The 26,721-nt window shown below is 44.2% G+C and overlaps 3 protein-coding genes across 8 annotated transcripts; 2 read left to right on the top strand and 1 right to left on the bottom strand.

The window, feature by feature from the left end:
- Nucleotides 1–657: 657 nt before the first annotated feature.
- cdc7 (cell division cycle 7 homolog (S. cerevisiae)) lies at nucleotides 658–8,613 on the top strand. Of its 2 annotated transcripts, none has more exons than XM_024009123.2 (11): nucleotides 658–839; nucleotides 2,237–2,332; nucleotides 2,436–2,522; nucleotides 2,652–2,787; nucleotides 3,213–3,306; nucleotides 3,404–3,546; nucleotides 3,820–4,114; nucleotides 4,392–4,493; nucleotides 4,795–5,068; nucleotides 5,233–5,382; nucleotides 8,078–8,613. In XM_024009123.2, exons 2-11 carry the CDS (start codon nucleotides 2,242–2,244, stop codon nucleotides 8,440–8,442), a joined length of 1,737 nt encoding a protein of 578 aa, XP_023864891.1. In that variant the 5' UTR covers nucleotides 658–839; nucleotides 2,237–2,241; the 3' UTR covers nucleotides 8,443–8,613. The 2 variants fall into 2 exon arrangements, with proteins under 2 accessions (XP_023864891.1, XP_070305078.1); XM_070448977.1 differs by lacking the exon at nucleotides 658–839 and adding an exon at nucleotides 1,244–1,262.
- A 20-nt stretch (nucleotides 8,614–8,633) lies between these two features.
- On the bottom strand, nucleotides 8,634–17,624 carry glmna (glomulin, FKBP associated protein a). 2 transcript variants are annotated; one of them, XM_024009121.2, is made up of 19 exons: nucleotides 17,520–17,624; nucleotides 17,029–17,119; nucleotides 15,484–15,609; nucleotides 14,963–15,076; nucleotides 14,538–14,646; nucleotides 13,985–14,225; nucleotides 13,567–13,666; nucleotides 12,894–13,075; nucleotides 12,665–12,718; nucleotides 12,484–12,514; nucleotides 12,294–12,383; nucleotides 12,111–12,152; nucleotides 11,922–11,995; nucleotides 11,737–11,821; nucleotides 11,473–11,582; nucleotides 11,248–11,311; nucleotides 10,942–11,080; nucleotides 9,268–9,353; nucleotides 8,634–9,134 (listed from the first exon to the last, which is right to left on the bottom strand). In XM_024009121.2, the coding sequence occupies exons 2-19, from the start codon at nucleotides 17,065–17,067 to the stop codon at nucleotides 9,045–9,047; spliced, it is 1,776 nt and encodes a 591-aa protein (XP_023864889.1). In that variant the 5' UTR covers nucleotides 17,068–17,119; nucleotides 17,520–17,624; the 3' UTR covers nucleotides 8,634–9,044. The 2 variants fall into 2 exon arrangements, with proteins under 2 accessions (XP_023864889.1, XP_023864890.1); XM_024009122.2 differs by having other exon boundaries at nucleotides 9,268–9,350.
- Nucleotides 17,570–26,699, top strand: LOC111978884 (putative RNA polymerase II subunit B1 CTD phosphatase rpap2). 4 transcript variants are annotated; one of them, XR_011481602.1, is made up of 9 exons: nucleotides 17,570–17,674; nucleotides 18,134–18,248; nucleotides 18,511–18,607; nucleotides 18,708–18,773; nucleotides 18,876–18,963; nucleotides 19,124–19,151; nucleotides 19,385–20,838; nucleotides 20,966–21,046; nucleotides 25,904–26,699. XR_011481602.1 is itself a non-coding variant. In XM_070448978.1 (9 exons), exons 7-9 carry the CDS (start codon nucleotides 20,113–20,115, stop codon nucleotides 25,938–25,940), a joined length of 390 nt encoding a protein of 129 aa, XP_070305079.1. In that variant the 5' UTR covers nucleotides 17,571–17,674; nucleotides 18,134–18,248; nucleotides 18,511–18,607; nucleotides 18,708–18,773; nucleotides 18,876–18,963; nucleotides 19,124–19,151; nucleotides 19,385–20,112; the 3' UTR covers nucleotides 25,941–26,699. The 4 variants fall into 4 exon arrangements, 1 of the variants encoding a protein (XP_070305079.1); XM_070448978.1 differs by having other exon boundaries at nucleotides 17,571–17,674; nucleotides 19,385–20,384; XR_011481604.1 differs by having other exon boundaries at nucleotides 18,887–18,963; nucleotides 19,385–21,046.
- The last annotated feature ends 22 nt before the right edge of the window (nucleotides 26,700–26,721 follow it).

Here is a 26,721-nt window from a genome sequence, read left to right as displayed (position 1 = left end):
TGAGTCAAAAAACATATCTGTGGATTCCTGACAGTACGTAGAGCTATACAATATTCTGGTATGTTCAGTGTCCCCGGGCGCCGAAGACGTGGATTTCGATTAAAGCAGCCCCCCGTACCTCTCTGATTGATTGTTGGGTTAAATGCGGAAGACACATTTCAATTGAAGGCATTCAGTTGTACAACTGACTAGGTATCCCCATTTTCTTTCAACCATTTCTATGGGCAAAATTAATGGGGAAAGAATAGGGTTTTGAAATAAATGACGAACATAAGGTCTGAGGTTAACACAGGTTTATGAGATCTAATACGTTTTGTTCTATAGAACAGTCAGTTAGCATGACCTTTATGAATTATGAAGCCTTTATGTGCGTTTGTTTTATTTATTACATAATTCACAAAAAGTGACGTTAGCTGATTGCGATTATATCATAGAACAAAAAGTATGAGATCTCCTAAGCCTGTGTTTACCACAGACCTTATTTTCGGCGTTTATCAAAACACTTTACAAGAACTCCATACATTTCCATAGGCTTTGTTCAAAGAACCATAGCGCAGTTAGTGCATACAAAAAAAGACGCCATTACTAGAAAAATATATAAAACCTGAAAAACGTGTGTGCGTACCACGTCAAACGTCATTTGACGTACATTTTTAGCGCGGAGTTTGTTGTTTGCGGAAAAGGAGAGGGGAGAGCACTTCTGGATTTGCTTGTCTTTTATAAAGTTCTGCTTTGTAATATTCCAGGATATCTTTTTTTAATTTTTTTATTTCATTTGTCTCAGAGAGTATTCAATTAGTCTCATCGGCTATCCTTTACAAGTGATTTGTACGATAAAGGTAAATTAAAGTTTTGTAACGTCAATTCGATTTGCAAAGAACTTTGCTGGCTAGCTCAGCTCGTTAGCCTAGGTTGACGATGGGATATATTTTGAACCTAGACGTCAACTAAGTTAGCTAATCAGCAAGTAGCTTGGTAGTTCAAATTTGTCTTATAATATATACTGAACAAAAATATAAACGCAACAATTTCAAAGATTTTTCTGATTTACAGTTCATGAGGAAATTGGTCAATTGAAATAAATTAATTTGGCCCTAATCTATGGATTTCACATGACTGGGCAGTGGCACGTACATGGTAGGGCCAGGGAGGGCATCGGCCCACTCATTTGGGAGCCAGGCCCAGCCAACGAGTTTTTCCTCGCTTTATTACAGGCTGAAATACACTCCAGCACCCRCCTTCCCCCTCTGACGAACCTGCAGGTGAAGGGCCTTGGCTGGCGTGGTTATACATGGTCTGCGGTAGTGAGGCCAGTTGGACGTACTGCCAAATTCTCTAAAATAACATTGGAGCCAGCTTATTATCCAAAAATTCTCAGGAAACAGCTCTGGTGGACAKTCCTGCAGTCAGCATGCCAATTGCACGCTCTCTCAACTTGAGACATTTGTGGCATTGTGTTKCGTGACAGAATTGCACATTTTAGTGGCCTTTTATTGTCCACAGCGCAAGGTGCACCTGTGCAATGATCATGCTGTTTAATCAGCTTCTTGATTAGCCACACCTGTCAGGTGGATGGATTATCTTGACAAAGGATAAAATGCTCACTAAGGGATGTAAACAAATTTGKGCAAAACATTTGCGAGAAATAAGCTTTTTGTGTGTATGGAAAAGTTCTGGGATCTTTTMTTTTAGCTCATGAAACATGGGACCAGCACTTTACATGTCCCGGTTATATTTTTGTTCAGTGTACATTCTCCAAACTAGAAGCTAGCTAGTTGAGCTTGTAGCTAGTTGTTCTGTGTTGTTTGAATAGTATACAATTGAGTAATATCAGCATAAAGTACCTTTTTTTGTATCTGCTTGTTTCCTTATTAAAAACCTTGTTTCAACATAGTTAGCTTGTCAAACCAGAGTTAGCAGATTGCTAAAAGTCAGCTAACTTGCCAGCTATCCCATGCACAGTAACTTGGTTAGCTGACAGTTGCTCTGCAGAATAATCCGTGTGTACTTGGTCATTGTGCCTCTAGTCAACCCGCATCTTGACAGTCACAAACAGAACACAGGAAGATGTGTATTACAGAAACTCGACATATGCTAAACATTATGTTGATCACTCTAAACTAAATATTAACTTTAGTCAACTTAAATTTCCCAATTACATGTTATAATTTCATCACATTCATCATGTGTCAATTTTTACTGGTTTAAATGCTCATCTGTATTTCTRGATCCTCAGAAAAAATGGAAGTCATTCCCTCTGTCTGCGATGACGGCAACAGCAGAGAAAGTCAAGTCAAAGCCGACAAGCACTTTGGAAGGAGAAAACTATCAAGTGAGTTTGATCGTCCAACAGGAAGTAGGGGCATTGTTTCGGTGATATTGTCTTTACCAATTATGTTATGCCTTCTGTATGGTAACTCTCTATTTTTCTCCAGTGGATGTGGAGAATGACATTGAGTACCTCTACGAAGCTGTTCCTCAGCTCTCCACAGTTTTCCACATTTTAGACAAAATTGGTGAAGGTATGTAGTAGTACTCTGTCTTCATATGCAGACAACTGCAGGTTAGCCACAGTTTGGCAATTAACAATTAAAGGGTTATCCTATATCTGTTGTTGATGGCAWAACAACAAAATACTTTGTTTTATGTAGGTACTTTCAGTTCAGTGTACCTGGGTGAGGCTCTGATGGCCAATGGGACGAAAGAGAAGTTTGCCCTGAAGCACCTCATCCCTACCAGTCACCCTGTGAGGATCGCTGCAGAGCTCCAGTGCCTCACTGTGGCTGGGTAAGTCTCACACTTTACATGCTCTGGGTGTAGGAACAATATTACCACAAGCACTAATATTTTCATTGACTGATCCACTTGTAGAGGAACATTCTCTCAACAGATGCATGAAAGGATTGCACTGCATTAGTTTACAGTTTAGAACAGGAGTCTCCAACAAKTCGATTGCACAGATTTTATAGGGCCCCCCTTAGTTGTTTATTAACCATTATTTTACCAGGTATATTGGCAGTAAAAACAGTGCACTACTTTCTCTTATACACTAATGTTCCTGGGGGAGAGGAGAAGAATGKGACTATTTGAAAGCTAGAAAAAGGAGCTTGCGACATGTTTGAGTTTTTAAAAGTATCTCTCATGCTAGAAAAAGTTGGAGACCCCAGGTTTAGACAACACAWTGTTCTCAATGTTTTTCTTCCCTCTTTAAGTGGAAAAGAAAACGTCATGGGCGTGACCTACTGCTTCAGAAAGGATGATCACTGTGTGATTGTTATGCCTTATATGGAGCATCAAACCTTTGTGGTGAGTCAATACTGTGTAGTTGGTTGCCTGGTTTGTGTGTTTATACCTTGTTTGTGGCATAACACTAGCAAAGTGATGGAAATCTTTCTCCTATCAGGATATCATTGGCCTGCTGAGTTTCGAGGAGGTGCGTCAGTATATCTACCACCTGCTGAAAGCCCTCCGACACATCCACCAGTTTGGCATCATCCACCGTGACATCAAGCCCACCAACTTCCTTTACAACCGCCAGGAGAAGATGTGAGTACGGAATACCTCTGTATCACTGGAGCTAACCTTCAGCTCTATATGACACTCTGGAATACTTGACTCAGTTAGTCAGGTCCAGAGATCCTGTCTTCTGGTCTGACGTCCACATTTTGGACTGAGATGATTAATCTCCTGTCTTGAATGGTCTCTATTCCAAAATTCAAGCATTTATAAACCSCTTAAATCTTTGCTACCTGCAACTYCCCCACATTTTGTAGGGGTGTGCGTATTCCTACCATATATTGTTTTCATGGTGGTTTGCAGGTTTGCCCTGGTGGACTTTGGGCTGGCACAGGGCACGACCGACACCCAGATCGAGCTGTTGAAGGTGGTGAAGCAGAAGACCCAAAAGAGTGGGGGCTCCACGGGGAAACCGGAGACATCACAGGGGAAACGGGCACCAACCTCCCTAGCCCCACCTCTACATTCACTTTCACACCCCAGGACCTTAGCGCCTCACTCTTCCTCCTCYACCTCTTCTTCCACTTCCTCAAAACCACCAGATAAGAGGGTCTCGATCTCCACATTCACCTCCACCACCCGCTCTAAACACACCAAGGTTGTCTKCACTGGATCTATCTCTAGCACTTCATTTGGTTACAGTGGTGTTATGGTATTTGTCTATAGGCTTAGTTTTTATTAACTCATTGACCTTGTAGTTATTGGACCATACAGTGTTGTGATACTCTGAAGACGTTTTGAGCTGAAAACACACTTCAGGGATGTTATAATGTATACGGTGGCATGTAGTATATTTGCTGTATGTACTTTGTCTGCGGCGTTCGTTAGTGACATGATGTGACTTCGTTTATTTATTTATTTTAAATTTAAACCAGGAGTTCTCAGGTCTGTGTAAAGCACCGCGGGCCGTGTTTGGAGAGAGGAACCTGAATAGCTTTACCCCCGTCCCCACCAAAACCACTGACCCCAAGATGGAGGTAGGAAATGCTTGCCTTCTCTCCTCTTACATTCAATCCATAGCTACTCTGTTGTCCAGTGTGTATTGAACACATTTGATTGACAGACATATTGCCGCACAAGTTTGGTGTACTTTTCAGTTCTCTCTTATCTAGCAGTAACTCTGTTTTAGTCTTTTGGAGTTGTCACCAACAAATACATGTTTCTGGATATTCAATTAGACTGCACTCCAGCAGTAACTAACCAGACGATGAACTGTAGATTTTCTTTGGAAAGACTTTCTTCCGATCATAACAATCCTTTGCGTCTATGTTGGGGCAGCTGGTGAAGCTCACCAAAACAGACAACCCTGCCACACGCAAGTTTGTCTCTGCCCACCGGCGCCCAGTACCTGTCAGGACCCCTGTCAGCAACCAGAGACCCAACCAGAGGATGACCCCTGCTGCGGTCAACCTGGGCTTCACCTGCAGCTGCTACTCCACCGACAGAGTCTGTAACATCTGTATGTCCAGGAAACAGCAGGTGGCCCCCAGGGCCGGAACCCCTGGCTTCAGAGCACCAGAGGTCCTGACCAAGTGTCCCAACCAGGGAACAGGTAAGACTAACAGACACCATCCTCAGCAGTACTACACCTCGCATCTCTACTAATACTCCTCTCCACTGCAATATTGCTCTCTGCATTGTAAATAAGAATGTGTTCTYAATCATATTTCACAGTACATGTCAACTTGTTTATTTTTCACTCCTGTCTCCCTGCAGCCATAGACATTTGGTCAGCTGGTGTGATCCTGCTCTCCCTGCTGAGTGGCAGGTACCCCTTCTTCAAAGCCAGTGACGACCTCATCGCCCTCACACAGATCATGACCATCCGAGGCTCCAGAGAAACCATCCAGGCTGCCAAGACGTTCGGTGTGTATTCGTCTTMTCGACCATGTTTGACAGCCATTGTCGGTGGTGACGACATCTTGATGTCACAAACGATGGTTTAGCATAGTTGAACTTGACTTTACCGCTGGAATCTGGCAACGCATGACAGCTCAGTGAGCACAAAGCAGGGCAACATGCCAAATGCCCTATTCCCCATAGCCTAAATGTTTAATACGTATGTGGTAGTTTGACTATTAACATAATGCAAGTGAACAATGTGGGTTGTAGAAAGAGAGGAGAGCACCAAAGCAGCTGAACATGTCACATGGGGTCCAACGTGTTTTCCTCCTCCGTCTGATGATCATGGGTCTTGTTGTCGTTGTCTGGCTTGTTGTTTTAAAATCTTCCCTTTTTAAATATATTTGTCTGTTTTTCTCCCCAATTCCCTTTTGATTTGAATGACTTTTTGACCTAGGCATATCCTATTATTTTTTTGATCAAACATGGAAGGAATCTATAGTCCTAACAGAGTTCCATCTCAGAATAGCCTGAATAAAAACATAGTATAGTAATAATGAGAGAGAGAACAAACAATTGCAAGATATACTAATCAAATAGGAAGTCGACTAATCGAACAGGAAGTCCAGAACAGGAAGTCCACATTTCGTTTTTGTTTTACTTTACCAAAGTGTTGGCAAAATAAATTGTGCCGTCGGAAAATCCCTCCTTGTAAAACAAACAGCCAATAATATAGGCCTACACTAGGGTACTGTCAATAAAAGTTGCAGTAAATGTTACTTTGACAAGTTAAACTTATAAACTAACATTTTATAATATTGCCAGTGTTTATTCATGTCCTTGAATTGGGCAATCGGGCATAGCTCCCCCAGCAGCATTTTCAATAAATGGGAACAAAAAATTAATTTAATGATGAATCTGTCAGAATTGTCTCGCAAACAACTTTATTTTGAATAGCTTACAAATTGTACATATAAAAGTCAACAACAATCAGATAAAACAAATGTATTATTTAGCCTATAATTAAGCAATAAGCCCCGGGGGGGGGGGTGTGGTATATGGCCAACATACCACGCTACGGGTTGTTCTTCGGCATGACGCAACGAGGAGCCTTATTGCTATTATAAACTGGTTACCAATGTAATTGGAGCAGTAAAAATACATGTTTTGTCATACCCGTGGTATTCGCTCTAATATACCACGGCTGTCAGCCAATTAGCATTCAGGGCTCGACCCATCCAGTTTATAACATTCTTTAACACTTTAATGAACATTGGCTTAGGCTAAGCCTTTTGCCTATCGAACTGTAAAAATCCTAAATATACAATCAGATAACCAATGTATTATTTAACACTTAAAAATGAATAAACATTGGCTTAGGCTAAAAACAAATAGGAAAAAGGGATATGTAACTGTACTAAATGTAGCCCTACACGTTACAAAATCTAAAAGTAGCCTAACAAAATTAGTACGGAAATATTTTAGCCTGTGTCTTTCAAATAAGATGCAATTGGAAACTCAGCTTAGCGAACTTGTAAATGTTGATGTTTGTAGTCTGTCCATCCTTTGCCCTGATTATCGCATATTCTGCAAGTGACTTCGATCRGGTCTGCTGGCTCACCTTTATAATTCGTCCTGAAACCGAAGAACTGCAGATGTTTCTTTCCCAACCCAGTCAGCCATTGTTTTTTTTTCTGATTTAGTGCCAGGCAGACTATACTGACCACAACTACTACAAATGGTTATCTGTACCGGTGTACAGCTAAAGTAACCAAGGTGAAACATAGCAATGTCGGAACGTTGCTAGGGAAATTACCCAAGTTGCACTGTGATTTCGATGCTAAATATCATGCATAAAAACATTTACAATGCTGCCATGTGGACAGCCAATAGGGTCTTCCCCAGCAGGAAGGAGACACTGCATCTGAAGAGCCAGAGAAACAGTGTCAGTTCATGCTGGATGAAAGAGTGCAGGTAGCCCCAGGGCCGGGAAGCCTCCCATCCATCTAGAAGAAGTGGTCTGTCGGATTATTGATTTTCTTTTTCATGTCCTCCCTGGAGGGGACGAGGGTGTGGTCAACTCTACCACTCTGCCCCCTTTTCTGCAAGGCCACACCCCAGGTGCCCCCAACCAACTCAGACGAAGTCTCTCACATCTCCTTGGACCCTCAACTGCTCTTCAATCTTCGTACAGACCTTTTTGTCTGTCATATCATTTCCTCTCCTTCCTCCATGGTATTTTTGTTGTTGCTCTTCAGACTCTTCTGTGCACTAGGATGCTTGGAGGCCACAAATACATCTTGGTTGTTGCTTGTTGAAGCAACACTGAGCACCAGATTGAGTCACAAGCCATTGTATTTGCAAAGTTGTCACTGTGACATCACTTCACCTACGTCATAGAAGGAAAGTCCCGTATCTTGATGATGTCATAATGGGCCTACCTAAGACCTGTTACTGATATCAATGTAATTGTTTGGATAATCTAATTTCCTCTTAGTCATGTCACTTAAAAAACAGCAATAAGAGGCTCCAATTAATAATGTAGCTTAGTTCATAACTTTATAAAAAGCCATTTACAAAAAAAGCTAAACTATTTAAAATGCTTTAATTGAGTCGAATTACAAGAGTAWGGGCAGGATGCCACTGGTAATATTAAAAACAGTAAGCCCAGAGTAAAGTACAGCAGTCTGACCATAACATGACCATTATTCAACCATAGGTAAATCAGTGGTGTGCAGCCGCGAGCTCCCCCGGCAGGACCTGAGGACCTTGTGTGAAACCCTCAGAGGAAGGAGACCATCCCCGGACGATGAGGCCACACCACATCCCCACAGAGACACTACCACACGCCACCACCACACCCATGACTCCCCCATCTCCACTCATCCCCCTGGGGAGCCCTCCAGACAGCACCACCCAGAGGAGGACCAGACCCTAGCAGAGCCTGAGGCCCAGGATGAGAGGGGATGGGACAGGGTGCCTGACGAGGCCTACGACCTGCTGGATAGACTGCTGGACCTGAATCCAGCCAAACGCATCACAGCTACACAGGCACTGCAGCATCCACTTTTTACTGACCTCTGAGATTACGGTTTTCATTCGTCTTTGCCAAGGAGTGTATGAATTTCAAATGTGTAGATGTGCTGTTTACTTGAATTGTTCCTTGTTACCATTTAATTTATGATTGACTTGTTAAATATAAAATTGTACTTACATTCTCAGAATAAAATGTATTAAAGCACTCTTGGGAACTGATGAAGACCATTTGCACAGCATGGTTAGAAAGGCTTGAGTTTATTAACTGTCTAACAAAGATCCATCAACATGATCTAACTTAGTGGCATTTGAGTAAACTAAATAAATGGCAGACAATCATTTTAAATAACTGCATTGAGCATTTAGTCTGGTAGAGTTGAAGACTCAACATGCTTTCTTATTACAGCTATTCAAGAAGCTGGTCTTGGTGTCATTATGCCTGAACCTGACATATTTAGGTAACGATGCCAAAAAAAAAAAAAAAACACATTGTCAGAATCCAAAGAAAGTTCACCAGAAACAAGTGATCCGCTTAATGACCCAATTCGCTTTTCTATCGATCACCTGTTCCCTTATCTAGGCAACAGGGAGGGAGTTCAATTATGAGGCCTCAATACAACAGTGAAATTGTAACCCGGTTCTACTGCTGCTCAGGGTTTCTCTTTCACTTCGATGATTTCCTCTATTCTCGCCAAGACGCTCTCCATCATGTCAAACGTGTGCAGTGCCGAGTGCAGAACCTACAATGACAAATGGCAAGCATGATATTAAAAATACATTTATATACAAAGTAGGCAGAAATGTATAAATCATGCTAATTCTCAAATTACCCAACAAACAATATTTGTATACAGATGTATCGAAATGTTTTACCTGAAGCTGCATCTCTGGCGTCATGTTTGGCATCTTCTCGTTCCCTACTGTCAAAGAGCACACTGACTCCTGGATCTGGGACTCTGCTAAGACAAACAGAAGTTACTATCACATGAAGAAAACATGGATCTAAAGCCAATTCATTCCCTAAGACGCCAGGGAGCCAAAATAGACACCACAGAAGTAAACTCGGCAAAAAAAGAACTGTCCTCTCACTCAACTGCGTTTATTTTCAGCAAACTTAACGTGTAAATATTTGTAAGAACATAAGTTAACTGAACAAGTTCCACAGCCATGACTAACAGAAATTGAATAATGTGTCCCTGAACAAAGGGGGGGTCAAAATCAAAAGTAACAGTATCTGGTGTGGCCACCAGCTGCATTAAATACTGCAGTGCATCTCCTCATGGACTGCACCAGATTTGCCAGTTCTTGCTGTGAGATGTTACCTCACTCTTCCACCAAGGTACCTGCAAGTCCCCAGACATTTCTTGGGGGGGAATKGSCCTAGCCCTCACCCTCCGATCCAACAGGTCCCAGATGTGCTCAATGGGATTGAGATCCGGGCTCTTCGCTGGCCATGGCAGAACACTGACATTCCTGTCTTGCAGGAAATCACGCACAGAACGAGCAATATGGCTGGTGGCATTGTCATGCTGGAGGGTCATGTCAGGATGAGCCTGCAGGAAGGGTACCACATGAGGGAAGAGGATGTCTTTCCTGTAACGTACAGCTTTGAGATTGCCTGCGATGATGCTGTGACAAACCGCCCCAGGCCATGACGGACCCTCCACCTCCAAATCGATCCCGCTCCAGAGTACAGGCCTCGGTGTAACGCTCCTTCCTTTGACGATAAATGCGAATCCGACCATCACCCCCGGTGAGACAAACCATGACTTGTCAGTGAAGAGCACTTTTTGCCAGTCCTGCCTGGTCTAGCTACGGTGGGTTTGTGCCCGTAGGCGAAGTTGTTGCTGGTGATGTCAGGTGAGGACCTGCCTTACAACAGGCCTACAAGCCCTCAGTCCAGCCTCTCTCAGCCTATTGCGGACAGTCTGAGCACTGATGGAGGGATTGTGCATTCCTGGTGTAACCCGGGCAGTTGTTGCCATCCTGTACCTGTCCCGCAGGTGTGATGTCCGAATGTACCGATCCTGTGCAGGTGTTGTTACACGTGGTCTGCCACTGCGAGGACGATCAGCTGTCCGTCCTGTTTTCCTGTAGCGCTGTCTTAGGCGTCTCACAGTACGGACATGGCAATTTATTGCCCTGGCCACATCTGCAGTCCTCATGCCTCCTTGCAGCATGCCTAAGGCACGTTCACGCAGATGAGCAGGGACCCTGGGCATCTTTCTTTTGGTGTTTTTCAGAGTCAGTAGAAAGGCCTCCTTAGTGTCCTAAGTTTTCATAACTGTGACCTTAATTGCCTACCGTCTGTAAGCTGTTAGTGTCTTAACGACCGTTCCACAGGTGCATGTTCATTAATTGTTTATGGTTCATTGAACAAGCATGGGAAACAGTGTAAACCCTTTACAATGAAGATCTGTGAAGTTATTTGGATTTTTACGAATTATCTTTGAAAGACATGGTCCTGAAAAAGGGACGTTTCTTTTTTTGCTGAGGTTAGGAAGAATACCAGCTGGCACTAGACGAGACTAAGTGGTTGTGTCTCACCTTTAGCATTGGTCTTCTTGCTGTTGTCTTTGGTGTTCTGGAGCTCAGCCTCGTAGTGGGCTTTGGACATGTTCAACCCCATGCGTAGTGGCTTCATGTAGTAGTCCTCAATCTTATACAGCTCAGTCCAGATCCCCGTCTGGACACCAGAGAATGATTAGTGTGTGCATTCAAGTAATCCAAAGAAGACCAGGCAATAGTGTAAACATCATCAGTCATCCTCACTATCAAAATTACACTTTTTGTGTTCATAAACATTGCATGCATCCCTTCTGCAATATGGATATTGCAGAAGGGAGTAGCTACCTGGTTCCTCCACGCTTTGTCTCTGATGAGTAAATAGCGCAGCAGGTTCAGAGACTCCATCACCCTGTTAGAAAGACAAAGGCGTTTAGTCTCACTACACCCTACTACTGATCACTGGGAAAAACTTGTTTGAATCGATCAATTATTGTAGTGAATATTGCCTGGATGGTGGGTGGAAAACATTGCATCTGTCAACTACTGGTAGTTGGGGTGGAGTGGACTGACCTGTCCAGGTTCTGTAGGAGGTCGGTCTCAGGACCCTGGGGGAGACACAGCACCTGACGCAGGAGAGGGAACAGGTGTGCCCCCATGAACCACTCGTTACCCTTGTCCGGCTGACGAGGAGAGATATGTACATTTACATAGGTAATATAGCACCATTGGTAAAGGTATAGTTCACTTTTTTGAAGTTTTAGCCCAAAAATGTCAAATAATTTACATTTGCTAGCCATGTAAATCTGAAAAGGCGCAAAACCATGAGCGCCATACCTTTAAGGCAAAGTCGATCTGGTTTTTGATGTTCTTGATGATGTAGCCCTCTACTCCTGCATGGTGACTTGTCTTCAGCATGCACCTAAAATGATATGAAAAGTTATCAGAAAAAGACTGAGCATCTTACAGAAAAGTGTCAGAACAAGAGAGCGGCCATATTGTTCTACAGGTGTGAACTTAACTGGAAGAATTTGTATTTGGCTTCCGTGTCAAATTTATCGATGCTCAATTGCAGCACTTTTAGTCCTTTAATCCTCTGTGAACAGAAAATAACATTTGACCGCTAATGTTAGTAATATATATGTGTGTTATAAATCCAACCTCCAAAGGACAAAGTAGTCATAGTAAACATATGTATACAGGTTACTTACCAAATGTTGAATTGGACACAATGTCATGACTTTCACCAAGTTCTAAAATGTAAAGGAAGGATAAAATGTCATCGTGATTCACACAGCGAGATGGGATGAAGCAATTCCTCTCTACTGATTGATTAAACACAAGCTATCCCAAGTATTTGCGGCATTACATCAATATAGGACGTTTTGTTTTACCTGAGGGACACTGAAGAAGGATTTGAGCTCCATTAGCTGGACTGGGAGACTGTTGTCCTCAACCCTAACCAGGCTCTTTTCATACAGGTCCTTAGTAAAGGACAAACAAGCAATTAAGAGTCGTAGAAGGTCAATGAGAAAGTGTTACTTGTACATAATTGCTTCCGACTTTTAAACAGAGGATCCTTACCAGTCCTTTCTGCAGCCTGGATTCTTCCGTTCTGGGGGGGAAAAAAGAGAGCACAAAATATATTGTTTGGATTTAGACACAATCAAAACCAATTTTCAAGACTTTACAGAAGTCTATAAAATGCTATACTTTGTCATTTACATAAATTGGAAAAGAAAGTCAAAAGTAAATGAATATGTACCTGCTCAAGAAGAGGTTGATGTATTCCATATTACACTGAAGAACAAACACTGAGCTGAAAGAAGAAAAGAGTGTTAGGACAATCAACACTGTTTTAGCACTTACATTAAGAGCCAACCAACCCCAGTACCACCGAGGCATACAATACAAATTGAATAAAAAACTTCTTAGCCAGGTGCAACAGTACTTTCAGAGTAATGTGAACTGAAAACACAGTCTTTCTTCCCTACCTAAAGACTGTGGGGAAAGTATCCATGGCAATGTGCTGGACGAACAGCAGGTAGGCCAGGYTGGCCAGAGACTCTTTGGGGTAGCACACCTCTTCCTCCAGGAACCCAGGCACCTCTCTCCTCCTCAGCAGGCTGTGAGACAGTAGGTCAGGGAGGGACTCCCCGATGTCCGACAGGATGCCCTGCAAAAAAAAAAAAAACACTCACACAGGAGGAGCAGAGTTAACCAAAGTATAGAGAGGGTTAGCCCTTTATTAGTTAGTTACCSCTATACAGGATGAAGTTTCACCTAGTTGTATGAGAACTCAGGTAGCCCTAGCGGTTAAGAGCGTTGAGTCAGTAACCGAAAGGTCGCTGGATCGAATCCCCAAGCCGACTAGGTAAAAAAATATGTTGATGTGACCTTGAGCAAGGCACTTAACTCTAATTGCTCCTGTAAGTCCAGAGCGTCTGCAAAATGACTAATGTAAACACTTAAATGGAAGTCAAATGTAATCTTCATGAATAGTATAAAAAGAGCTAGCCTGTTTCCAGAGCTGTTTGTGCTATATAGCCACAACTAACAGTCTCCTATAGTCTGGTCAATGACCATAGGATTTAGATATACATCACAAACAGATCTGGAACCAGGCTATGAGAGGAGCAATGGTCACAATCTGAGCCGGCATCTTACCAGAATCTCTGTGGCAAAGTTCCTGAGGGGAGATTCTGCTAGGGTTTCAGGATCCTTCAGCTGCACCTCCAGAAGAGGCTCACAAAGACTCTTCATACAGCTAGGGTGACAACACACACACACACACACACTCTATAGACACACTCTGTTCATGCACCTAGACACTTAATGCACCGTACTTTCACGTTGGAGCTCGGAGCCGAAGAATTTCACTGTACCCTGCAATCACACCTGCAACCCTGTACATGTGACTATTAAACAATCAGAATCCAATGCTCATCTGCTAAGCTACAGTATGATGATGTATTGTATCTGTCCCCATGTAAAAAMAAAAATACAAATAAAACAATCCACATGTTAACAAAGCTTCCCCCATTCACTTAACCCAATAGCTCCCCAATAAAACATGTAGACCTACAACTTGAGCAGCTCAGTCCTCAGCTCATCCTCTTTGGGCGTGGGCGTCCTGCTCTGCTTGGCCTCCTCCACGAAGGGCCTGACAAAGACCAGCAGGGCCGAGCAGCAGCGGCACAGGCAGAACACGTCGTCCTCCTCCTGCTCCTTGGTCTGGGGCACGGGCAGCCTGGCCACCTGGCCCAGCAGAGTGGAAAGAGCCATGCCCACCGAGGAGGCCTTCCGGCCACCCAGCCGCAACAACACTGAGGGGGAGGGTGGAGAGGTGGGGACAGTAAGGGAGAGGGTCAGTGTGGGGAAAAGGGTGGGAGTAGACAGGGAAATGTGAGTAGGGGCAAAGGGCATTAGGGTGAGTGAGAGAGACAGTAGAGGAAGTGGGTGGGAAGGCGGTAAGAGAGTGGATAGGTGATAAGGGATGTGTAGATTGAGAGAGTGGTAGCAGAGAGTAGGCATTAAGGCATTGGAAAGGGACAGGATACAGAAACTTCTTATTCGTCAAGAATGTCAAACAATATTGAAGGTTTTCCATTCAGCCACTACAGAAAGGTGTTCCTCACCTTTCTGTAGTGGCTGCAGCAGGAGGATGACGGTCTCTGCGATAGAGTCAGGGTGGGCCTCCTCAACCTGCTCCAGCAAGCCAACCAGTAGCTCCTTGGGACTGCAAACCTGACCAATCACACACAAGTTTTTTTTGTTTTTTTTCTGTGTCAATGCACTTCCGTGTCTGGACATGCAAACATGTAGCCTAATCTCAGATCTGTTTGTAATATCTTGCCAACTCCTATGGTGATCTGGGGCCAGACTAGCAAACATTTACATTTTATAACCAAAGCAGCAATATGGCTGCGTTTAGACAGGCAGCCCATTTCAATCAGATCAGCTCGGAAGAAGGGCTTATGTGTAAAGTTCTGATATGATTGGTCAAAACGCAGAGTATTAGACCTTTGTAATAACGTATAATAATTAGAACATGTAAACAGACCTCMAGCAGGTGTGTGAGGATGGCGAGGCAGTGAGGAAGATTATTTTCCTCCTTCTTCAGCAGAATCTGAACCAGAGGACCCAGCAGGTTCCAGCCCATACATCTCACTATGTTCTACAGAAAAACAGGGGGAGAAGTAGTATTACTTCACTATGTAATAACTAACATATGCCATAATTATGACCCAGAGGTTTTCCTGGTCAGATCATGTGGTTCGGAAAACCTCAGGTTCCAACCATACATCCCTATAAAGTATATATATAGGCTACTTTAAGAGAGAGAGCCTTTCAGCTGAGAAGCAGCACACCACATCCAAATGACCATCTGTTGATGTCCAAGGCACTTCACCCTAATTTGCTCCAGGGGCGCCGTACTACTTTGACTGACCCTGTAAAACAGCACAGCGAGCGACTCTTTTTCAACACATTTCACTGCACCTATCCAGTGTATGTGATAATACAACTTGTATTTATTTTTTACTAAACAGTTGGTATAGATGTCTGGTTCAATCTTTAGTTCACCTTATTTTCCTCATCTACGACGATACTCAGAACCTGAGCACTCTCTCCATCCTCTATACAGGTACGTCCAGCTATCTGGAACACGGAATAATCCTCAGTCGTATAGTTGTCATCCTGGATGGCTTGCTGCATGAGAAAGGGGTAGAGAAAAAGAGAGAGAGAGGGAGATGGAAAGGGGGGTTGGTAGGTCTGTCCTTTACTAACCTCGTCCCCAAGCTACTGCGCACAAGCTATACGAAGCATCTGAGCTTTGGGAGGACGTCTGGGTGAGCGGAGACCCAGCTTTGGGAGGAAGTCTTGAGGTAGTGAGCGGAAGACAGCTTGGGGAGGACGTCTGGGTGAGCGGAGACCAGGCTTGGGGAGGGCCGGACTGGGTGAGCGAGACCAGCTTGGGGAGGGCGTCGGGTGAGTGAGACCAGCTTGGGAGGGCGTCTGGGTGAGCGAGGACCAGCTTGGGGAGGACGTCTGGGTGAGCGAGACCAGCTTGGGGAGGCGTCTGGTGAGCGGAGGACCAGCTTGGGGAGGGCGCTCGGGTGGCGAACCAGCTTTGGGGACTGTCTGGTGGCGGGAGTTCGGCGGGGACGTCTGAGGTGAGCGGAGAGACAGTTTGGAAGTCTGGTGAGGAGGAGAGCTTGGGAGGCGTCTGGGTGACGAGACCAGTTGGGAGGACGTCTGGGAGCCGGGACCAGCTTTGGGAGGGAAGGTCTGGTGAGCAGAGCATCTGGGGAGGAGGCGTCTGAGTGAGCGAGACCAGCTTTGGGGAGGACGTCTGGTGAGCGGAGACCAGCTTGGGAGGGCGTCTGGGGTGAGCGAGACCAGCTTGGGGAGGACGTCTGGTGAGCGGAGACCAGCTGGGAGAGGAGTCTGGGTGAGCGGAGACCAGCTTGGGAGGGCGTCGGCTGAGGCAGTGAGCGAGACCGCATTGGGAGGGAGCGGGAACGTCTAGGAGACTGAGTCTGAGGAGAACCAGCTTGGGGAGAGACGTCTGGTGAGCGCGAGACCCAGCTTGGGGAGGACGTCTGGTGAGCGAGACCAGCTTAGGGAGGAGCAGTCTGGGTGACGAGACCAGCTTGGGCGAGGACTACTGAGTGAGCGGACCAGCTTGAGGGAGGCGTAGTCTGGATGAGCAGAGACCAGCTTGGGGAGGACGTCTGGTGAGCGAGACCAGCTTGGGGAGGACGTCTGGTGAGCGAGACCAGCTTGGGGAGGACGTCTGGGTGAGCGAGACCAGCTTGGGGAGGACGTCTGGGTGAGCGAGACCAGCTTGGGGAGGACGTCTGGTGAGCGAGACCAGCCATAACACAATGCTCTGGTGAACTCAGTTGCCATAGGACACGTGTCAAACTCATTCCATGCAGGGCTGAGYGTCTGTGTGTTTTTGCTCCTCCCTTGTACTTGATTGATACATTAAGGTCACTAATTAATTTGGTACTCTCCTCACCTGGTTGTCTAGGTCTTAATTGAAAGGAAAAAACAAAAACCAGCAGACACTAAGCCCTAAATGGAATTTTACACCCCTGCCTTATGTGGACTCTTATGACTTACACATCTCTGGACGATATCACTCAGTTGTTCTAGAGCCATCCTCGTTGTCTCGGCTATACTCCAACAGAGGGTATCTCTTCACTAAACACTCCTGTGAGGGAAAAAAATGTGTGTTCAGTAATACGGGTTATTAAACAACACGTTTCGAATGCAGTCATCACAGTTTTGTTTTATGTATGAAACCGTGGCACACAAAACAGAGAGTCAAGGCAAAGTAGGACTATTTAGTAAGCATCAGCTGATTTGCTGTGAGTGAGTGGCACACATAATGGATGTAATGTCAGAAATGTATCTTGGTTTTACTCCATCATTAGTGATTTGATAATGATGATCAAATCACTTCATTATTGTGGCTGCCTTGCCTTGAGGCAAGAAATCGAGGCAACAATAGATCCTAAGTGTAATCGTTTCATAAAGCTACATAGGATAAGAATATAAGGGCATAGTTAAAGTATTAATCGGTTTAATTAATGAGAAGAATTGCTACTTACATGTCAATTATCGGAGACACTGTCAGTCGCGTGGATTCGGAAGTGTTTCGGCTGCGTTGACCCTGATGAATTGCCGTAGATCTAATACGTCACAGGTCAAAGTTGAAATTAGCACAAAACATTGGACCAGCATGAAGAAGGAGCAATGAAAAAGGGTTTGTTTTTATAAGACATCATCAGACCAGTATTAACATTGTGTTTGGATATTGTTGGGTCTCTGTAGGTCCTCAAAAAGTAATGAAAACGGAGATATCATTCTTGCAGCTACAGTTGTGTTTACATATAGTTAGCCAACATGTTTCATAGCTAACCATAGAACGTTAGCCTTTAATATTTAATTACAGTATAGGTTACAGCTAACTTCCTTATTACGTTCTGTCATGAGCACGGACACCTAATTTCACTTATTTGACAGATGKGGAAAGTGTCAAAGCACAGACCTCTGCAGAGGAAGCAAGAAGTTATTTTCACCCCCCTGCTTGCATCAATGTTCCCCATATGTGGAGGTTGAAAACGTTCTGATATTTGGATGAATTTTCTTACCAATGTTGTTAGTCTCACGTTTGTGGCTAGTGTTTTTCTGGTACTTATGTGTGTATAACCCTGCCACCCAGGAGAGAGGCAGTGAGGGAGACCCTGAGAGAGAAACTGGACCTGGAGAAGAGACCTGTGCAGGTGGTGGAGTGTCTCTTGGAGGATAGCGTAGTGGAGGACTTCCTGGTTGACTGTGTGAGTACCATAGAGATTGAGGTCTACAAATACACTGATCCAAATACAAGATTGCTCTTTTTATCTGTGGTTGGTGGCTGAGATGGTGACATGCGGATTTGGAACGGTTCCACTTTTGAGTATTAGAAGAGGATCTATGACCTCATGGAAAGATTTTACAGTTACTGTCAATAGATATCAGTTGATCGAGGAGCACCACATCGCTATTTCAGGTAGTGTGCGGTATCTGTCATGTATTCATGATGTTGTCCTTGATTTGCAGGAAAGCTTGATCACTTCTGCCAATTACAAAGACAGTTGAGGAGAGATCTATTGTGAAGCTGTGTGGCTATCCTGTCTGTTCAAATAAACTGGGCTAGGTAACGTTTCATTTATTTATGAAAGGCCTCCCTTTTTTACTTGCCTTTGAGTAAATAGTGTTTTGTCAAAACCAACTTATTCTGATATTTATTTTCATAGGTCCCCACTCAACAGTTAAACATTTCCACCAACACCAATAAAGTCAATGACATTACAGAACGCAAGGTAAGTGTACAGAATCAGATATTCTGTTGTGTTATGACCAGCACCATTGAAGAACGTGACTGATATAAGACTGAAACAATGCYCTTTTCCTTACTGACCCAGTCCTTCTGCAGTAATTCTTCTACAAAGCCTCCAAGTCCTTTGAGCTGCAGATATCAAAGAGCCTTCAATGGTTGAGGCAGCACGAGAGGCAATTATGTTCCGTTTCACTTTACAATGAGTCATGGTTAACCACAGATATAGCCGTGCACAGGTAGGCCGCCATTTTCCTTTAGGTCCAGATATGACCTAAATGTTGACTCTCCTCCTCTTATGACCATGTTTTCCTCTTTTTGTTTGCAACCCCCCAGATGTAAACTTAATGAATAAAGGAGATTGGTATGTACATTCGTTTTTTATTTTACAATTTCATACAGTCTCGATTAATTGATAAGATGTGTAGCTGTCATTCAACTGTCCATTTATCGAATCCATTCATCAATCATTACGGCATAATAATTAAATAATTCACAGACTGTATACATCAAATTAAATTATAGATCCATTGATTTATTGATTGATTGGTGGCTTGACTGACTGACTTCCACCTGATTCCCTCTGTCTGTCTGTAGCGGTAGCACTGGAGAGGAGGATGTGAGGAACCTCTGTACTCTGTGGCGCCAGAGAACCCCAGACGATCCTGCACAGCCGGTCACAGCGACACAGAACAGCACTTTGTTTCCAGCGTGGTCTCCCAGCAACAGGGACCCAGGGTGCGCTGGGGAAGTCTGCTCAAGCACACCAACTAAGGGGAGGGGAGGGAACGAGGAGAGGGAGAGAAGGTCGGGAGGGAAGGACACAAAGATGCCAAAACAAACAAACAAGGCTGAAGACAAGAAGGAGGAGAATACAGAAGAATCACAGAAAGAACCAACAAAGACAATCAATGACATAGATGGACCCCAACAACACACAACAGATACAAACCACCCCAGTGAGCAGCAGCCTTTCCTGGAAGAGAGAGGCTCACCAGAGGGCCGGTCTATGGAGGATGCCGCAGCACTACTGAGCCAAGTCACAATGCAGGATAGAGATCCAGTCACGGTTACATCTTCTGTACTAACAACCCTCAGCACAATGCAGTGTACAGAATCAAGATCCAACCCCCAACCCTCAGTGGGACTCAACCCCAGCACAGCCTACCCAGCCGGGCCTCAGGATCAGCCAGGTGGGCATGAGCAGGAGGGGGGCCCAGGGGCTCCTCAAGGGCCACAAAACTACTCCAAAACCTGKCTCGGTCTGACTGAACTTTCTTGAAGGCCTATGGAGGACCTTCGACGAATGGTGGACTGAGGAGACTATGAAGTTCCTATATGGCCCAGACCACTTTAATAAAACAACAGTAGAAACGAAGAAGAAGGAGGAGGAAGAAGAAGAACTGGATGAAGATAACCTGGAGGATGTTGTAGAAGGGGTTGGGGATGGAGGGGACGGCGGGTCCCCAGGGGGTCCATGGAGACCCTCTGCTCCATCCCCAGACTACGACACAATACGCAGGGATACAGAGGAGCTGGGGCTGAGTGTAAGGGAGTTCTACAAAGGGGTCAGGGAAACGGGCCCTGAGACTCAGAGGTGAGTGGGGGATAAAAGTGTGGTGTAGTAACCGTCAGTGTCCAGATGGGGGCACTATGTATAAGCATTGGAGATGTTAAGCGTGATGATGACGATGGTCTTGTTTTTGAGTTTGGCTTTTACCATGAAGATGTTTTTTTTATGTCTCATCTCACTTCTTTCCCTCACTCTTTGTCTCCTCTCCTTTCCCATCTACGCTCTCTCTCTTGCTTTCACGCTCTTTCTCCTGCTTTCACACACTTTCTCTCACGCTCTCTCTCCACCCCCACCCCCCCCATGCCCAGCACCTCATACAGAAACACATAACGGTTGAGAAGCTCACTAGAGGGTGTGTGTGTGTGTCTGTATGAAAATGCTGCTACGGTTTTCAAAGTTCAAAAAAATGTTTTATGCAATGAAAATGTGGTCACTGATGTGCTGATAGTTGACAACCAGCAATATTGCAGAAGCATTGGTAAGTACTAGCTCGGTCTTATAGCTTGTTGAACTTCGCATCTCAGCAACTTAAGAAATGAAACCAAGTTCTGTGTATATGTGTGTGCATTTATATGTCCGGTTTTCCTCATCTTGGTGGTGTGAAGCCTGAGAAACATCGTGGGCTCCCTGCGTCTCACCATGACTGACATCTCCAGTGACCTCAACAACCTGGTCAGGACCTTCAGGTCAGTGCCAATGTCAACTCTGAGAGTTAAAGGGCCAATCCTTAATTGAAACAATAAAAAATRCCTCCCCRCCTCTGTTTTGGTCAAAAGCTGAAGGATGGGCCTGGAGAAATGTAACTCTTCTCAAATTCATAGACAGAACTATGGATGCAAGGACTGAGTGTCCTAGACTAGAGTTTCAAGCATGTTTTGAGGCAATACAGTGTTTGTTTATATTTGAAATCAAATTTTATTGGTCGCATACACATATTTAGCAGATGCTACTGAGGGTGTAGCTAAATGCTTGTTTACTAACATTGGAGTGAAACAAGCTTATATTTTGGGTTCTGATGGGGTATGACATTTAAACTAAGCTAATAATGCAATTTATAAGTTATATTCTTCAAGAATCAATGGGTATGTATGGTTAATTTATAAGTCCAAAAATKGATCTATTACACTGCAGATTGCTGTTTTAACACACCATTTCCTACAAAAACATCCAATACTGTGTCTGGGAGAGAAATTGGAAATTTTACACTCTTATTTCAGTCAGTATTTATATGGTCCCGTAGTTATAAACCGTCTTATCTGAAGTGCTGATCTAGAATCAGTATTGGCTTTTTGATCATAGTGAATAAGATTACATGGACGGGAGACGAGGACACACATGATCGTAGATCAGAACTACTACTCTGAGACACTATGAATACATGCTCTGGTATTTATGGAGAAGTTATGTGGCGACAAGGCTTCAACGAACTGAGTGAACTTTTCAGGGTAGCCCCAAACTGCCAGAGGTGAACTCTGTTCCTGTCATGGGCACTAGCTGGGCTGTGATTGGCTGATTGAGGTGCAGTCAACAGGAAGTAGTGATTGGCAGAGTGCTATTGACTTCCTGTAGCTCTGATTTAATAGCGAGGCACTTGAGTCACACCTTCAGCGAGAGGCCTGTTTCCAGGAATTCTCTGCTACTACTAAGGCCTGCTGGAACAGCACCCAGAGCTTACACTGCAAACTGTCAAATAAACACCTATAATTGTTGAATCTATATGATGAGGTGTCTCTGATATGGTTGGACATTAGGCTAATATGATTTTGAGATTTTCAGTGCCAAGTTGAAGTAAAGGACAGAGACTGTTGTGTTTTTTCTTTCATGGAAAATCAGTGATGTCAGGCCTGGTGGCAGTGTGATGTCAGGCCTGGTGGCAGTGTGATGTCAGGCCTGGTGGCAGTGTGATGTCAGGCCTGGTGGCAGTGGTGAATGTCAGGCTGGTTGGCAGGTGTGATGGTCAGGCCTGGTGGAGTGTGATGTCAGGCCTGGTGGCAGTGTGATGTCAGGCCTGGTGGCAGTGTGATGTCAGGCCTGGTTGGCAGTGTGGATGTCAGGCCTGGTGGCAGTGTGATGTCAGGCCTGGTGGCAGTGTGATTGTCAGGCCTGGTGGCAGTGTGGATGTCAGGCCTGGTGGCAGTGTGATGTCAGGCCTGGGTGCAGTGTGATGTCAGGCCTGGTGGCAGTGTGATGTCAGGCCTGGTGGCAGTGTGATGTCAGGCCTGGTGGCAGTGTGATGTCAGGCCTGGTGGCAGTGCGATGTCGGTACTAATTTGTCTCAGCTTCTCAAGACCTGTGCCATTTTTTTACTATACAGTCTTTTTTTTTCCATGGCAGGTTCACAAACACCAACATCATTCACAAAGGCCCAGAGGGGACCATGATCGTTATGGTGCTCCTCTATCTGTGTGTGTGTGTGTGTGTGTGTGTGTGTGTCATGTGCTGTTGCAGGAACAGCTGGAGAGCCTGTGCCTCAGTAGGATCCGTCAGGGATCAGCAGAGGAAATCAGGGAGCATTGTTTTACCTGGGGGAACACCCTCTCAACAAACTTAACCTAGTGATTTATCTCTACTTGTGTGTATCCAGGGTGCACTGCAGTGTGTGTGTTCTTTTGGATGCTCTCTTTGGTACATTTTAAACATCACAAAAGTGAATACCAACCTGTTAAAACTCATGATTTCATTAAGATATGCATAGAATTAKAATTTGTATATTCATTATTATGAAAAACGCATACACATAACCACAGGCTCAGYAATTCAAAGGTTTCCTTGTGTTTTATGTTGCCCTGTGAAATATACAGTGTGGTGTGTGTGTGTGTGGCATCTCCAATCTGCATTGTGTGCTTGCCCTTGCATTGTTTGACCTGTGCCAGATGGCGTGTGTGGTGTGTGTGCGCACTACTTCCCCAGGCAGGTCGGTGGCAGGGCGTGAGCCTAGCAGGCGCTGTGTGGGACAGTTCCGTGCTGCTCCCGTCTGTGTACACACAGACGCCTCTCGGCCTTATCTCCTCCACCTGATTACCCCCCCAACCCTAACCCTCTGTAGATCCGTGATGCAGCAGCCAGGGRCGACACACACACGCCCTGGGAAACATTCCATTCGGTCCCTAACTGATCCACTGTGTACACCACCCCAGAGARGAGACCAGGGACATAACTTCAGCTCTGATTTATAGCTGTCTAAATAAATGGGAGATGACGCTTTCTTGAGTTGATAYCACCTTATCTAGGCTACAGATGTTGTCTTCATCCAATCTGATAAGTAGATAGTAAAGAACATGCCTTATTGAGTGAGGTGCTCAACAAATAATTGAAAGTTGTACCTGGCTGTTGGCTGCAGTATGGTTTCAACTAAMTCAAAATGTCTCGTATTTAGTCAGGCTCATAATGATGTTTATTATAAGAAATGATAAATGAGTCTTATGACAAGTCTTACATTGCATTATAAGCACATCATAAAGCATACATACTTATCYGAAGTGTTATCCATTATTTTTATACTTACTAACAATATATCTGCAGGACCATAGAACAGTACCAAGCCATTAGCATTTCAKTCAACTATCCAACTATCCATCTCATGAATCATTTGCAGTTGAGGCCTACCTACTGCATGGCAGCTGTGTAATTAGTCRGGCCTCTGTTGTTGTGGTTAGGTGAATCGTGTGAATAATGGATGGGCCWCATGCAACACTAGACCCAGGTAGCAGCTTCGCTCCAGGAGACATATACACACTGTGCTCCTGTATCCCTAAAACATATTTACCAGCCCTCTGGTTAGCCTATTTCCGAGATACTTTTCCCATCACCAAAGGCACATATATAATCTGGAATGCCTTACTCATCCCTACTGACTAAACAAAATAAAGTGTGCCCTTAAACACACAGCTTTGTAGTCTTTACAAACATGTGCATTGTGCTGCTGAGGAGATTAGTCATATTGCCACCCAGAAATCATATACATATTTACTATAGATGCCTGAGGAGATCTACATGTCACGTTGGGGGCGATGAAACAACAGAAGCACGTTCATTTTCAATGACAGAAGCGAAGTGGGCTCGGGTACCGTTGGGCAATAAGAACGTGGGCGAGGGACTTGAAAAGGGCGGGACCAAAGTTGGGGAATGTGGAACTTTATGCAAATACTCCGCGACATCTCGTTACTGTTGGCCAATCGAAGCTCACTAGTTTCCAGCCCCTTCTGGATTGTCTGTTGATACCTAGCACTATCTAGTCTGCTTGCTAGCACCAAAGGTAATTTACTATTGAGCCGACAGATGTATCATTTATGGAATGCGGTCTCAGCAAACGTGGGAACATTGCCTTTAATGTTTTTATTATTTAACATTTATTTAACTAGGCAAGTCGGTTAAGAACAAATTATTATTTACAATGACGGCCTACCCCGGCCAAACCCTAACCCGGACGACGCTGGGCCAATTGTGTGCCGCCCTATGGGACTCCCAATCACGGCCAGTTGTGATACAGCCTGGACTCGAACCACGGTCTGTAGTGACGGCTCTAGACCGCTGCGCCACTCGAGAGCTTATCAGACCTTACTTTAAAGTAATTTGCCTTGTTGCAAAAGGTGACCCATCACTTTAGAGTGGATTGCAGTCAAGAAGATTCAGTTGAAACTTAGACCGCTGCGCCACTCGGGAGCCCAAAGGGTGCATAGCCGACAAGGTGCGATCTGATAGAATCCAGAGRGGAATCCTATGACGCAAGCTAGATCTACTCAGGGTTTTCTAAAGCTAATCAGCTTCAGTTWGCTTCGCATTTCATCTGGCTTCGTCCGTACTATGACGGTGGATATTGCTCGTCCGCCTGCTGCTAACTCTAKCAGGCTTGTAACTGCGCGTGCATGTAGCACATGGCTAGTCGGACGACAAACTCTTCAGTGACTTAATACTGAAACGTCAATATATGGGCGAGTCAGTGCCACATTTTCATTTGTGCTGAAATCAAAATTAAAGAATCCTTCTCTTGCAAATTCAGCAAGCTTTGGCGTGAAATAGTATTTTCGAAGTGCCTTCTGTATTTTATTATTGTTAATGCCGACTTTGGTTTGCTTTGGTKTGCTTATCAATGCACAAACACCTTTCCCCCACTCTGGTCATACAAAAGTGTTACTGTGCGTGAAGTTTAAAATGCTTTCTGTCATTACTAAATGGGTAATGTGATATATTTTAACATTAKTATTTTTTAACACAGACATTTTAATAAAATATTTAATCAGTTGTCTTCCTCAAATGAAGGAGGGAATCTGATTTCATTGGTCCTCAACTCGTGGCTCAGTCATTTAATTCAGGGTAWGTGGCATTAGCCGTGAGTTGCTCTTCCCCAGAGCAKGTTATAGTTCTGATGGATTCGTTTATCATATAAATTTACCAGGCTAAAAGGTGAGCCACTTTTGAATGACCGGTTATCCCGAGTTGAACTCAAGAGTTGACCAAAGTTACCTCGCTAACTCCTCAAACCTGCTTTGTAGGATAACCCAACCCTTGGTTTTTCCTGACCATGTTGTGTTTGTGTGTTGCAGGTTATCAGAGGTGTCCCCGGTGTACAGGAGGCCCTGAAGAGCCCGACCTCAGTCAAATACCTCTCTATTCTGATGCAGCAGCTGTCACTTCAGGACCTACAGAGCCTAGTCTAGCTACTCAAAACCATCCAGTCTCCTCTACTATATACTACTTTCTTTACTGTTACAGCCAAATCTTTACATGTTTCCTATCAGAACGGCAAGGGCTGGAGGTATCGCTCTTCTGATAGATACATCATTGATTGACTTTTATTTGAAATCAATATTGGAGAACCTTGCCTTGCCTTTTTTTGTATTACTTTGGTTTGGTTGRTTTTTCAGTTTTATTGATACAACTATTGAGAATTAAGAGAAATTACTTTTCATCTTCTCTCAGGATATGGACAGTGCTTGTTGAGGCTTTAGTGCTCTGAAATGAAGACTGAAATTTCCAAGAAAATTGTGCAGACATACTGTATCATCGAATAGGCTTGTTATTACACAGGAATTGTTGAACAGGTGCATAGTTTACACACATTCTGGCAGCTTCATGGTGGAAATGTATAGTCTTATTATGCCTCTCCTAATTTTCAAACAAACACTGATATACTGAATCTGATGATACTGTAAATGTCTAAATCAAATCTTCAAAGTTACAAGCCTCCAATGTTTAAYCCCATGCTTCTATACAACCAAATAAATCACACTCAGGTTTTCCACTGTGTATAAAAATGTCATGTGATCGACTATATTGCCATACTGGAAGAGAATGGTGCAATAAATGTGTCGCTGTTTATCCCAGCTTCCTTCACAGGAAGTTTATGGTGTTGTAATCTCAT

Source organism: Salvelinus sp. IW2-2015, linkage group LG19 (assembly GCF_002910315.2).
Source record: "Salvelinus sp. IW2-2015 linkage group LG19, ASM291031v2, whole genome shotgun sequence".
NCBI classification, from domain to species: domain Eukaryota; kingdom Metazoa; phylum Chordata; class Actinopteri; order Salmoniformes; family Salmonidae; genus Salvelinus; species Salvelinus sp. IW2-2015.
Note: the sequence above shows the minus strand (reverse complement) of the source record. Positions and strands in the feature narration are given on the sequence as shown.

What these genes read in the sequence shown, in the direction of transcription:
- LOC111978884 (XM_070448978.1), top strand. Translation starts at nt 20,113, where the DNA reads ATGAAGTTCCTATATGGCCCAGACCACTTTAATAAAACAACAGTAGAA. An exon ending in ACGGGCCCTGAGACTCAGAG is followed by an intron (nt 20,385 to 20,965) that starts GTGAGTGGGGGA and finishes GGTGGTGTGAAG; the next exon opens with CCTGAGAAACATCGTGGGCT. An exon ending in AACCTGGTCAGGACCTTCAG is followed by an intron (nt 21,047 to 25,903) that starts GTCAGTGCCAAT and finishes TGTGTGTTGCAG; the next exon opens with GTTATCAGAGGTGTCCCCGG.